Source organism: Numida meleagris, chromosome 1 (assembly GCF_002078875.1).
Source record: "Numida meleagris isolate 19003 breed g44 Domestic line chromosome 1, NumMel1.0, whole genome shotgun sequence".
Lineage (NCBI taxonomy): Eukaryota > Metazoa > Chordata > Aves > Galliformes > Numididae > Numida > Numida meleagris.
The window spans coordinates 61,281,874-61,296,587 of NC_034409.1; the positions used below are offsets into that span (position 1 = coordinate 61,281,874).

Genomic DNA, 14,714 nt, shown 5'->3' on the forward strand with positions numbered 1-14,714 from the left:
CTTGTGACGGAACTCATGACGTCTGGAACATTAAAAACGTAAGTAAATTCTAGCATGTCAAAGCACTTGATGAGCATTATCGCAAAATTAGAGCACTTGAAGTAGGTGATAATTCAAAATAGATAAGGACAGAGATGTTTTACTGAGGGCTAAACTTCTGCAGGGGAATTCTTTAAGAAGAGTTTTATTAGCACTGCAGGGTACGATGGACCACTCTTTATGTTAGCAAACTTGTCAGATTCTTCCTTGTGATGTCCTAGTAAGCATGTGCAGGAAAACTCTCAGACTTTGTGAGCTCAGTAAGAATGCTGCTCTTCAGTACCTTTCATTTTCCTCCTGAGTTTCCTTCCATTTAGCATGAGGTATTTTGTAGAGTTCAAAGCACAAATTAATTCACCTTGTTTGGGACACATTGGGTATTACTGCAGTACTAATAATCAGTAAAACGAAGGGGAAAAAAACAACCAAAAATACATATTTTTAGTTAAAACTTCATGAGGTAGTACCTTAGAAAAGCCTGAAAGCATTTGCAATTTTGACCTGTGAAGTAATTGAGTGAAGCTAGATCTATTTTAAGCCAGCTGGAAACTAGTGATTCAAACTGCTGTGAGGGCCCTCTAGCGGTACATAAAGCTTAGGGAGGTGAACAGAAATCATGCTTTTGCCTTACATTGTACAATCTTGCAGAGATGTGAGTTTGTTCAGGAGTGTCCAGCTGCTGTTAAGCTACTGGAATTAAAGCTGCCAGCATTTAAAATTCATGGATTGTGAGTCGTTTTCTTAATTTGGTGCCCATATAAATCTTGTAGTAGTATTAAAATCCTAAATGTGTGGGCAGACTGTAGGAACTGGAAGCAATATGCAGTCTGTTTGGTTAAAATAGGCTGTGAATGTCTTGTGGGTTTTTTTACAATGTTTGTTGATGTCCACAAATGGACATGCTTAAAACAGGAAAAATTTGCTCTTGAGATTCTGAATTGTAATTATAGGCATGTTTTCTTTCTTGAAATAGTGCTGGAGGATTAAAGAAGTTGTAACTTTATCTATGTGTCCATGAAGGGCTTTTCTGAGGTTGTTTAAGGTATATCAGATAAAGTAATAGCTCAGTTACTTCATGTCCTGTACTTAGAACAGTATGAAGGTTTTATAGCTTTGTACAGATGCATTTATTTACAGGTATCTATTTTCATAGTAGTGTATATAGTATTGGATATAACTTTTCCTCTCTTTCCTACTCTGTTCTTTCCCTCACAGATTTAATGTTTGGATTGCTTTGTAATGCAGTGGCATAAGCAAGATATAGTAATAGCAGACAACTATAAGATAATGTTTTGATAGGAAGAAGTACTTAAGATTTGCTAGCCATAAGATTGTTTTGTACTCTAAAGTATGAAGGTCTTTATTTTATCTAGAAAGAAAAAATATTATTTTTAATTGGCTATCTTCTATTATTTAAAAGTTATTTTTTTCACTTCTGTGTACTTTGTGTTTGTAATTTAGTTTATTTTTGTGCACTTCACTGGAGACATGACAGGTAAACTACATGAGAAACTTCTGAAATACCAAATTTAATATCACTATGTATTTCATTTATATCCTATTCCCATACTGCTCACTTATTTTTTAGCTAATGGATTTTGAATGAGTATGACTTCCATATTTATCCAGTGTGTTTATACTACCTGCTTTCAAAACAAGTGGTATCTTCCTCATTCTGAGACCTAGCCATTATTGCCACTTGATATCAAAAACAAACAAAACGTGAGATGTAATGTTATCTTAAAGTATCTCTTCATGATGTTTTATTGTATTTTTCTATGCAATATTGTGAACTCATCCTTTTAAAATGCTGCCTGGGAAGATTTTTAATTTTGCACAAAAAAAAGTCCCTGAACTTCTACATACCAATGGAAAAGTTTTACAACTTAATTATTGTAAGAATTTGCTTTCTAACATTATATATTAACAGAATTAAAATGTTGTAAAAAAAAAAAATGAATTTTCTATTTTAAGTCCTAATTACGCTGTTAATGCAGACAGCAGTTTAATTTTTCTGACTTAGGTCTCAGCCTCTAGTTTGTCTCCAAAGGCCATTGTAGTATGTGTTTCTGATCTCCTTCAAATGAAAGTATTAATGATCTGGTAGGACATGTGCCTTCATAACTGTTTCTGCTAACTTAGTAGGATTTTTTCTAGCACCTTGAGATGAGATGCTGTGATAGATCATGAGCCTTCCTGGTTTAAAAAAAAAACAGCATAAAACTGAGACAGAAAGTCAAACTCCAATTCCTACTTTTCTCTGTTTGTTGAACATAACTATTAGGAAAGCCTTGTTTTCTAATCCTTGCTTGTATTCTGTGCTAAGATCAAGTGCCTATCTTTAACTGACTGCTACCCTGTTAAATAGAGAAGAATGATGTTGATCAGCTAGGAGCAAGTTCAGTGAGGTCATCAAGATGGTAAGGGCTGAAGCACCTGCTGTGTGGTTATGAGCTGGGAAAACTGAGCTAAAGAGGGGAAACTTTTAGGAGTGACCTAACAGCAGTCTTCCAGTGCCTATGAAGAAGTCATAGGCTCTTCCTGTTGGTACCTAGTGGGTAGGAGGATTAGAGAACACAGGCATAAACTGAAACTAGGGATCTTCAGACTGAGTGTAATAAGAAACTTCTTGACAGTGGGGACAATCACGCAATGGAACGGGTTGCCCCAGGAGGCTGTGCTGTCTCCTTCCTTGGAGACACTCAAGACCTGATAGACCAGATTAATTTGGGTTATATCCTGACTTCCTGGCTGATCCTATGTGGAAAGGAAGCTTAGCCTAGAGACCTTTCAAGGTCTTCTCAAACCTGATTTACCGTATGTATAATACTTGGAAATTTAAAACCTAATAGGCTAATAGGACTGTCTGTGTATTTTTAAGTATTTATATATTTTTCCATTTTAAAATACTTTCTACCTTAAGTGACATGTGACTTAGTTTATGACAGTGTTATGGAAAAATTACAGCAACACTGCAGGATGCTGGGTGATGGTTGGACCCAGATCCTTTAACAGTGAGAAGCTGGCAGTAGACTAGCATATTTGAAACCAAGAATGTAATTAGGGATTCCAGATGCTGAACTGAAGTGCCCCTACCATGTGATCTTTGGAACAGGCTCAAGAGTGATGAATGAGGATTGTGTCAATAGCAAGAATTCAAGTGGTAGCTGATGTGATCCAGAACTTCCTTCAGCTTGTCTCCTTCCTTGGGTTGGCTTTTTCCCTGTCCGTCTTTAAATTCTGTTTCAAGACTCCTTCTGGAACTAGGTCCTGATTACTTTTACAGTTTTGTTTTCGTAGCAGAATTATTGCTAGCAATTTGTTTTCCAGATCTTCCTCTGAAGAGGAGAAATTAAAATAACAGGAGTTTAATTATGGAGTCTTTACGCTGGTGTTGTTTCAAGTAATTTTATGGATATGCAGAAGACTGAACACGGCCATTGAATAATTGAACCTGATGATTTTAAGTATGTAGCTGCTGCTGAACTCCATCTTGGTGTGAACTACCAGTCTTGTGCCAGTGTAAAACTGGTCAGACTTCAACTGAGTAACATCAGCCACATAAGAATAAAAATTATTGCTGTACTCAGTGTACCATGTCAGAACTTCCTTCTCTAAATGTCTTTCAGCCCTTACTTTTAAAAAGGAAGAAAAGAACTCTTTCTTTATACTGACTCTTCTACTCGATGAGGGTGTGTGAGCATACACAGCTGGAAGACACTTGAATAGGTCATAGGTCATTCACCTTGTGGCATCTTTAATCTATCAAAGTTCAGTAGAATAAGGTCACACTCTTGTGTCGTGAAGATTGGAAAATAATTTTTTGTATGAATTTTGTCTCCTTTGATGTGAATTTGAGAAAGCAACAATATTAGAACAGTTAGGACTGGGTCATGTTTTGCCTGAAAAAGGATGCTGATGTTGTGTATGTACTTTCCACATCAATCCATTAGCATAATCGTTTTAAAGATTTTCTTTTCTTCTCTGTAGTTTTGCAGTGGTGAGTAGTAACTGATCAGATTCAAACAATCACATCTTATATGGGATGGCACCAGGGAAGTGATCTCTGAGAGTTTCTGATTTGCTTGACAACAAGGGAATTTGATGTAGGTTCTGGGATCCTGGAATCCTTGATGAAAATGACTGGACTAACACTGATACGAAGTCACTCAACCTTAGTTAACTCTTGCACAGTTTGCAACAGCTCTGTACTTGGCTGTTCTTTATTAGCATCTTTGGCTCTACTGCCCTCTTCCCAATAGTTCACCAAGGAAAAGATTTTAATTATTTAAGCAATGATAGGATAAAACATAGGGGAAAGTAATCCTCTTAAGTAAGTAGATACGGAGTTGTAATGCATAAGTTTTTAACTATTTGTTGGGGAAACAGTGCCTTAAAACTTAACAAGCTAAGTGTCTAATTATTTTAAGGTTGACTTGATATGCAAATTGTTTTTTAAAATAATTTTAATAATTCAATTTAATAATTTCCACACTATAGTCTTGTGGTTAGAAGGAAGTTGGTAGAAATTCTCTATAGGGCATCTTTTCTTTCTGGGAGGGGAATCCATCTTTGGCTCTTTGATTTTTGAAGTGCACAAGTATTTTTTAAAATAGATGAAATTAAATTTCTCAGTCTCTTCAGTTACTGCTTTCTCACTTTAGAACAGGGAATGATACAGCACAATCTGCTACTTGGTAGCGGAGCTTCTTTTTGAAAGACAAGTGGCTGACACCAGAACCTGTTTAATGTACTATTATTTTTCACTAGGTATCTGAAAAGATTTAAAGTGATGAAAATCAAAGTACTACGGAGCTGGTGTCGTCAGATACTGAAAGGCTTACAATTTCTACATACACGCACTCCTCCCATTATTCATAGAGACTTAAAATGCGACAACATCTTCATTACTGGCCCCACTGGTTCAGTCAAGATTGGAGACCTTGGACTGGCAACCCTGAAGCGAGCCTCTTTTGCCAAAAGTGTGATAGGTAAGTCTCTACTGTTTAGAAGGCTAGTGAGCCGGTCTATACACTTGGGAATTTGAGCCGTAAGAGCTTTCCTTAAAAATATGGTTTCAAAGGTACATGATCAAAGCCTTAAGATGTGTAGGCTTGGTTTCTTGTCTGTTGAGGTCACTTGGAGTTCCTGATGAGATGACATGATGAAATTCTGGATATGTGTTTTATATTTGTATAGTAACTTAAAGTATTTCAGAATAGAGATTTTTGGTCTTGCCCAACAGTTTTGTGCAACATTGTTGATAAAACCATTCTTAACTACACATGAAAGGTGAGAATTATACATCTGTTCAAGAAACATGCAAATGGATTTTGGTGGCTATCAAACATCTTGATGTTTAGTTAAGCATTAATTTGTACAGCCAATTTTTTTCAGTCGTCACCAAGTGTTTAATATTAAAGTGTTAATATTAGTAGGATGCACTGGGGAAGTATTGTCTTGTACTTGCTCTATTCTTGTGTATCCACTAATTACCATTTTCAAGAAATGAGCTATTGGATTGATGGAACTAGTACAGTTTTTCTTGTAAATTCTTTAAAGTAATGGTTTTATCAGCTTTGTTATTATAGTTGGACAAGTAGGTTGCAAGGAATGAAATTGCTTTTATTTCCAGTGTCTAAGCTTGCTAAAATGCAATATTGCTCAACAGTCCTATATTAGATTCCCAAATGGGATCAACACTGTATACCCGTAAACTCTCTTGGAAGTGATTGCTGAAATATTTCCTGCTTCTTAACCAGGTCAAAATATTAGTGGGAATGAAAAGTATACATTGTCCAAAAATGTCTTTTTCACAAATGTGTTCCCTCTTTCCTCAAATTTATTGTTACAAAATTATCACTTTGTATGTTAATGGTTTGCCTTTGGATAAATGGCTACAATGACATTCTCATTTTCATTTTGTGTGGTGAGAACAATGTGATTGTTCAATGATCTATGAAACTATCTTGAATCTGGTATCTGCAGGAAATAATTCTGTGCTTAAATTTACAGAATCAAACTTGCATCTTTGATCATACAGTGCACTCCCTTTGATTACAGAGGGAATGCTGTGATGCTTCTCTGAGCAAAAATTTTCTGCAAACTATTTAAATGGGACTTGTTGAATCTCACGCTCTATGCCTGTAACTCAATCTCTCTGTATTTCTAAGTATTTTTGACTGTAGGATGTTCCTCACTAATGCCTGTATCTGCAGTAGGCCTATAAATATACTGCAGGTGAGAAGGTAAGTATATGAAGAAGAGGGCTCTGGTGAGTGGCCTTTGCAGAAAATTACTTTTCATTTTCTATCATGAAGATTTATATTTTTTAACAAAGAGTTTTTCATTGCAAGGCCTTTCCTGAACCATTCTACTTCAAAAAGTAGGTGGAGAGCACTAGGACAGAGACTAGCTGTGGGCTCTTACCAGTACTACTTCTTTTGCAGCAGAGGGCAGTCAGGTAATTCTTGAAACCAGATTTAATGTGCCTCCTTTCTTACAGAGAGAAAAGGTAAGTGTCTTAACTCTCCTTAGTATTTGGTTTGCAGCCTATGGCTAGTCTGACTGTTTTCCCTTCTCCTTACCCCCTTTCCCTCCATTTGATGCCTGATTCAGTCTGTTTTGGTACTCGCAGTAACATGCATAAAACGAGAAATACATCAGCCCTTTCATGCCATTCTTATTCCATAAAGACCTTGCAATGGAAGACTCGTGAAGTGGTTTGATAAAACAGAGTGACTAAGGGTTTCCTTCCTCTTCTTTTTGCCTCCACTTTCTTTTGTCTCACAGGTCTGCCCATCCACTTCTTCCTGCGGTGAGTAACGCCAGCAGCCTCTGCTCGCTTTGAGACATTTAGAGTCTGAATCGTTCTTTTAATTTAAGGTACCCCAGAGTTCATGGCCCCCGAGATGTATGAGGAGAAATATGATGAATCCGTTGATGTATATGCTTTTGGGATGTGTATGCTAGAGATGGCAACGTCTGAGTATCCTTATTCTGAGTGCCAAAATGCAGCGCAGATCTACCGTCGAGTGACCAGTGTAAGTTCCTCCCCACTACCGGTTCTAAGGATGTTAGTCTAGCAAAAGAGTAAAGCTGGACTGCATGGCATTGTGCAAGTGTTTGCGGGGGGAGAAGAGAAGCTAGCAAGAGTATTTAGGAGGATGGATGGAAGTGAATAAAACGATTCAACTTACCAAATAGTTGGTCAGTAGCCTGTAAAAATATGTAAATGGAAATAAAATGCTGCATGTGTTGATGCTCTTCTGGTATACAAGAAGATATTGCATAGGGTTTAAAACAGAGAAACTTGACAACAAAGAAAGAATAGTGAGGTTGGCCATCTGGGAGAGTGAAAACTTGCACCGATTTTCTCAGAGTATTTGTGCACATGTACGAAGGGAGGAAAAGACTTTCACCTGTCTACAGATTGGATAAAGTATTGTTCCAGTTAATCTTTTGGTGTGTATTATTTTTGAGGCATTGAGGATTTAATAACAAGTGACTTGCTTTGGTCTGGAAAAATAAATGCTTATTCCTGATGCCTTACGCTGTAAGAGGCAGGTATAATTGCTGACTGTAGACAGAGAAGAAAGGGTCTTCATGTTAGAAGCGATGAGTTGTGAAGGAAGGCTTGGTGAAATAGAAGATGATTCCTTATTTGAAGGGGAATGTGAGGGAGACACAGGAGGAGGAAGAAGAAAAAAAAAAAGAGGAAAAATAGTCTATCTTTTTTTTTTTACCAAGAGCTAGAGTAAGTTTTTAATGTACTTTTTTTGACGTGTTGATTAACCTAACTGTAATCCTCTAAATCAAAAGGAACAAGAGTAAAGTCTAGTCGATTAACTGCACATTCTGATCTGCTGGCTATCTGGATCAGAGAAAGAAAACAAAATAGCTCAGAAAAACAGTTTTAGTGGGTATCCTTTGCAATGCTTGTGTATGTTGACCAGTGCCAAAGAAACATAATTTCAGTATGGGTGGGTATTTTATATCAGAACAGACACCTGATGCAACTACCCTGCCCATTCCTTAAATTGTGCTAGGAACTGGGCCACGGTGAGAAATTTAACTTCTGAGATGGTCTCGGGCTTGGAAATCTCCAGGAGCATCCTCTCCCTGGTCTGCAAAATACTGAGCAATTAGAAACTTAATTACAGACTTACTGGGGTTCTACTTACCAGTTGTATGTTGTACCTTTGACAAACTTGAATACTTCTTTCTCCTCCCTGTTTCTGGTTGACTGACGAACTTCTAAGTGAATGAGAAACACGGAATGGTCACTTTTTGCTCATTCCAACACATCTTTTACTGTACTCTGCTGCTGATGTTTCACAGATTGAATTTCTTTGTTGACTTTTCTGCTGTTTCATCTACTGTTTGATATCTCTAAAATGCATTTTGACATGAAATAAAAGATTTCCTTGATTTCAGAAGGAGCAAAGAACAGGAAAGTAAAATGAAATGTAAGTGTCTCTGCTTCTAAGGCAGAGAGTGAAAGGCTATCTTGATACGTGTGAGTTTTTTATTATATGACAACCACGAAGCAGTGTGTTTAAAAACAAACCAAGCCCCAAAATTGAAAACAGACACTTGAATAGTTTTCAAGGAGAACTTCCAATGAAAAGACAACATTATCTAGAAATAAAGTTTTTTAACTGACAATGAAAAATTCACTGTTTTTTTCCATAACGTGAGCAGCACAATGATGTTATGAAATAAAATACGCTTTATTTTCTTTTTACTGATGTGGAAAGAGCCCTACAGTTTTCTGCTCTTGTCCTCTTCTCTTAAGATTTTCTTACTTTAATTCTGAAGGATATTTTAGGTATTTTTGCATTTGTGGACAAGAGGTTGAACCAGTTGAGAAATTCAGTACTTAGAAGGTCAACATGTGAACAACCAACTAGAGAATGGAATCGCAAGATTTCCTGAATGAGTGAATCCAACAGTACTTACCAATGCATTTCCTTTTAACTTAGGCTAGGGGGTGATTGTGGCTTGTGGTAGATGTTTAGCATTTCCAATTCAACCTTCTACTTTGCTATTTTCCTAGGAGTATTTAGGAACATTTTGAGGTAGGAGCTGTAGTCTTGTTGTGCCTTAAATGAAAGGATGATTTTATCTAGATGCATGCACAAAGACCAGATGTAAAGACAGTAGTGGCAGTCTGTCATTGGAAGATCATGGATGTGGAAGCATAAAATAAACCTGAAACCTCTAAAGGCAACAAGATAAAAATGTGCAGTCATTCAGTGCAGGAGATATGTATTTAAATTAATTGATTTCCCTTAACCCCTTCCTAGTTACTGGTGTGCTTAGTAAAAAGCGCAGCTGTTCTGTTAGCTTAGACTCTAGCTATTGTGTAGAACAGAAACTTGTAGATGTCTTAATATCCAAGGCGTCATCCTGTCAGGACTGGCTTGAACTCAGCTCTCCTGTTTTGTCTGTATGTTGTTTTCTCTTATAGCATGGCCTGAAGCTGCATTGCTTTCTGACCTTATTCTTTTGTGATTAGGATTGCTCTAGCTGATGCCCAGACACTGCGGCATTGGCTTAAAGCATTTGCCAGAACTGCTCAGAATACTCAGTTGTGTTCTTCCTCTCCAGTTTATGGTCTTCTCTTTTTCCTGGAAGCAGTTTTCTGATGAAATAATGTAGTTAGGTAAGCAAAGATGCAGATAGCAAGTCTATCTGAAGTTTGCCCTTGTGATGAGATGTTTTTTGGCCAGTCATTTATTATTGTTTCATGTCTTGAACAGCAGCGCTGTTGGTGAGCCTGGTGTTTCCAGGATGTTTGTCTATCTTGTCTATATTGTCTATATTCTCACTGAGAAATTTGTTTTTTTCCCCTAATAAAAGAGCATTGGGATAAAATTCCTGAATTTTCCCTGGCACAAGAAATAAGTGCAAGGTTTTAAACTGGTTTTCTGGCTCACTTTGATTAGAAGAATTCTTTCAGTAGAAGAATCTGAGTAAAAGCCCATTTTAAACTCTCTCTTTACTTTAGGGCTCAACTTTGTTTTACCATTGGGGTAAAGAAGTCAGGAGGAGTTTGACACAAAGTATTTACCTTTTTGTATTTACACCTTCCAGCAAACTCTATCCAGACCCTTTTACTTGCAGTTTCTTTAGAAATTATCTGCATGTTTTGTTGCTTATGTGTTGGAGTCTAGCCACCCTCCTTATCAAAACATAATGTGGCAACTTGGTCTCACAAAAAGCATGTTTTCTTCTTTGAAGCTATATAGTGTTCTTTGGAAATGCCTCTAAATAAATGAGTAGCTAGTACTTAAAGACATTGCAATTCCTGCAATTTTTATCTTATTCAGAAATAAAAAGCAAATACAAAAATTCCTCTGTTATTTAAGCAGTAAGTCTCTTCAGCTGGGCATGTATTGCTGCTTACTTGGCCTCAAAAAACACCTAAGCCTTTAATTGAAAATAAATTGCACTATTAAGGTAGTGTTGTCTGCTCCTGTGATGATGGTTGTTATTATTCATTATTATTTCAGTGTCCAAACCTTATAAAGTGGTACAGGTAGTTCAATACAAAATGTGATCAAGATACTTAATTCTGCTTCTTAATTGCACAAGTGGCGTACGATCTTGGTGAAATTCCTGTCCGACTTTTTTTCCTGTCTGTCCACTGGTATTCTTTCTTTGACTTGTGACAAATTACTGAAATATGCATTAAACAATAAATATTTGAAATGAGCTATGTGTGTATTTAAATGAATACAGATATTTGTAGAATAAACATCTTAAGTATGATTTCTTAATTTAGACTGTTTGGGAAAGTAGTGCAATGAAGACCTGACTGCACTAGCTTCAGCTGCTTTGTCTCAGCCTCTGGTGCAACTGATGTAATCCATGCGGTTGCTTCAAAAGCTGGCTTGTCTTTTTTGGCTTTTTTTGCTACATTTGCTCTCAACTCACAGACCTTGATTACTTCTACACTGTATTTCCTTCAGGCTTGCTTTCTGCAACACAGGAATTATTTTCATAAATGCATATTTGCTCAATCTCTAATACTTAGATGTCTAAGACTTACATTTTCTAGGTGACTGACTAGTCTCGGGACAGGTAAAATAACAATTAACAAAGTTCATTGTGCAGCTTTGTCTCATTCCTGCACGTATACCACTATCAAAAAAAAAAGCCCCACAAACATTCTAATTCCAAACAAATTAAGACCATGCTGGTTTTAAATGTACTGAAAATCTAGCATGTGAATGAACAGGAAAGTCTTCTATTGCCCCCTCCCATTACATAAACTTACCTTTTAAGTTTTCCTGGTAGTCTTGTTCTCTATAATTAATTTTCTCCACGTTTACTTCGACAAAGTGAAGTTTTGAACTTACCTTTTCCTTCACCAGAAGTCCAGTCTCTTCTCTAAACAAATGTCTGCTACCTGAGCCTTAGGATGAGGAGGAAAAAAAAATTTTGCATTTTGACTTGAAAAACAAAACACAATGTTCTGTACTGAAATGTTCCACAGAATGTGCACAACTTTTCTCATCTCAGTTGTACACAGCTTAAAAAAAATGCCTGAGGGAACAAGGTACATAATGAGTAACCGGACCAGGCAGTGTCTAACTGGTTTAAAAATCTGTAATTTCCCTAACTTGTGGGAACTGAAGCTTACTGGTTAGAGTGAAGGTCATTCTCTTGGCTGGAAACCAGTCACTCGCTAAATGCTGCAGTTTGGTCACTTGAGGTTAAACTGGTGACTTTAGTGATTTAAAATCTGGACATCATAATCACTGAACTTAATCAACTGAATTTTCTCTGTTTTCACTGGAGATGATATAGGCAAGTCATCTCATCTGTCTCCTCTTTTGTTCCCCTAAAGGGGACAGCAAATATAAATGTTTAACCTTTAGACTTGTCATTAATTTTACTTGTGTCTAGTGAATATTTATGAATATCCTATTTTACTTTCTAGAAGCAATGTGCAAATTGTTAAATGTATATAAGGCTCTGCTCCTTCATATCAAATAACTTGGTTTCTTGGGTTTCTTGGCTTCGTTCATATAGATAGACAGCCTTTCTACCAAGTTTTTGAATGGGAAAAGGAGCGGAGAAGTAGGGAGAGGGAATCCACAAATAAAGCAAACAGCCTTCTGTTAAGGCACATACTGAAAATTTGTGAACCTTCTATCAAGCCCAGTAAACACAGTAAGAAAGGGAAAATTCTTGCACCTGTGTTGAGTGAAAGAAGAAAATTCAGGCACTTAAGTATCAAGTGGGAAAAAGTAGAAGCACAAAATCTGTGATTTTTATAATAGATGTTATTTCTCAGTATCACATAGAATGGATTAAGCAATGTGTGAGCTTCCACCACTTGTTTCCTGTAGCTGTTCATCTCAGTTGCTAGCATTCTGAACAGTGCTGCTTTAAGAATGAGGAATCTTCTTGAGTAGCAGTACAGTCACTGACTCATCAGTTCAGAAATACATAGGCTTAAAAATGGAAGAGAGGTGAAATAGGAATACAAGATCTCAAAACATTAATATCTTAAGAAGCTCTTAGTTTATAGTCATCTTTTTAAAGAAACAATGATCTAAGTGAGAAACAGCAGGGATCAGCTAGAATACTGAGGTGTAACATGCTACACAGTATGCAAAGCTGGGTAGATATCTGACATTGAGAGAAAAGACTCATTCAACTGAATTCCTTTCTAAAAGCAGATCGCTTTTATGAGTTGGTCTCAAGAAACATCTGTGCTATTCAGCAACAAAAGTTTCTAGATTACAGCCAAAACAATAGAGTATGTCAGTGTTGGTATTGTAAAATGTGGTTTGAAGTGAAAAGAAGTTTTTCTTATATTTTCACTGCTGAGCTTGGAGTATTTTTCAATTTTGAATTAGATATTTTAAAACAATCAGAAATTAAAGTGGGGGAGAAGCTGTGAGCTGAGCTGCAGGAAATGAAGATTGAATGTATTTTTTCAGTGTACAATTCTAAGATTTGGTTGTATGCCGGGCTTTGTAAATGTAGGCTTATTCAGCTTCCTAAAAACACCAATATACTGATTAAACAATGTATATTAAAAAGGAAAAAAAAATTCAATAGCTCCAAATGATCAACTCATGTAAAGTTGTATTGCTAATACGAAATATTGTCCTGTGTGGACATCTATATAGCTCTGACGTTAACTGAGATTAATTTAACCTAACAAAAGGTAGAAAGGTGACTCTTCTGTTATGAACAGAGAGATGTTACCGTGGGGAGTCTGATACCTTGCTGTTATTCATCAGTGCTGTGCCACTAGTCAAAAGTATTGATGTTAAAAACAGGCAGGCTGCTATTTCTTGTCCTACCAAATACATTCCAATAGTTGCACTGGTATAGAAATGAGATGACTTCAGGAAAGTTTTAGTCTTCTGGAAGCCCACATGGGGAGTGAGTTTAAAAAAAAAAAAAAGGAAGAAAAGTTATTTAGAGATGTTGTGTGATTCATAGGCCAGAACTCCCATCAAATTTTTACAGAAATCCTGTATCTCCAAGTTACTGAGAGCTATTTCCAGAACAGGCTGTGACATGCAAACATATATGCCTATTTGAATGCTTTTGTTTGTGCCCATATTAGAACAGTGAAAGTTGCTGAAATTGAATGAAATTTTACAGTGTTTAATTCCCAAAAATAGAGAATCACTGAATCATGTAGGTGGGAAAAGACCTTCAAGATTATTCAGTCCTACCATCCCATCATTAAACCATGTCCATTAGTTCTGTGTCCACCTGTCCCTTAAGTACCTCCAAGGATGGGGATTCCACCACTTCCAGGACATCCTGTTCCAGTGCCTGACTGTGCTTTCTGGACAGAAGTTGTGCCTAATGTCCAGTCTAAATCTTCCCTGGAGTAACTACAGGATGCAAGGAAACAGTCTCTCATTTGTCACCTAAGAAAACAGAACAACATTCTCCTTGCTACAGCCTCCTTTCAGGAAACTGTAGAGATATTTCCCCTCACTCTCTTCCAGACTGAACAACCCCAATTCCCTCAGTCACTCCTTGTAACTCCTTCTCCAGCTTCATTGCTCTCTGCACACACTTGAGCAACTCCATAACCTTGTAGTGAGGGGCTCTAAACTGAACACGGTATTGAAGGTGCAGTCTCACCAGTGCTGCGTACATGGGACAATCTCTTCTTTAGTCCTCTTGGCCACACTATTTCCAATTAGAGAAACGCCAAGCTTAAAAGTGTGCGTGAGAAGCTCTGTTGTTTATTGTGCTTTATGTTTTTATTCTAAAGGGAAAAAAGTCACTTGTTTCTCTGTCCAGTGAAGGTATTTTGAGCTTCCTAGTACTGAGCTTTTGACCTTCTTAAGGTAAATATCTTTCAGAGATGTTTCTACCTTACCACCTATTACCATTATCATCATTCTGTGCATAGCAGAAATATTTTTAGGACCTTCATCTGGAATTCAATCTTTTGGTACACAAATAGAAATCTTTAACTCCTATGCTGATAAGCCAGAAAATAAAAAGGATAGTGACTTTTGTTGCATTGTGCACTATTCTTGCAGTTTTCAACATTATCCTAGGCCCCAAAAATAGGTTTATGTTTGTTTAGTAGTTATTTTCTAAGTGTTAGTACTGGTAGCAAATGTGGTTTTATGGCCCATGGAAAAGACTTAATGTTGGATTGTTCTTTTTAATTCAGT

At 36.9% G+C, this 14,714-nt stretch overlaps 1 protein-coding gene across 1 annotated transcript in view; it reads left to right on the forward strand.

The window, feature by feature from the left end:
• WNK1 (WNK lysine deficient protein kinase 1) overlaps positions 1 to 14,714 on the forward strand; it is a gene marked incomplete in the record, with an annotated part of 98,493 nt that overhangs the window by 30,112 nt on the left and 53,667 nt on the right. Inside the window, 3 exon segments of the mRNA XM_021389592.1 lie at positions 1 to 38; positions 4,810 to 5,030; positions 6,925 to 7,082. Coding sequence (XP_021245267.1) covers positions 1 to 38; positions 4,810 to 5,030; positions 6,925 to 7,082 — 417 coding nt within the window.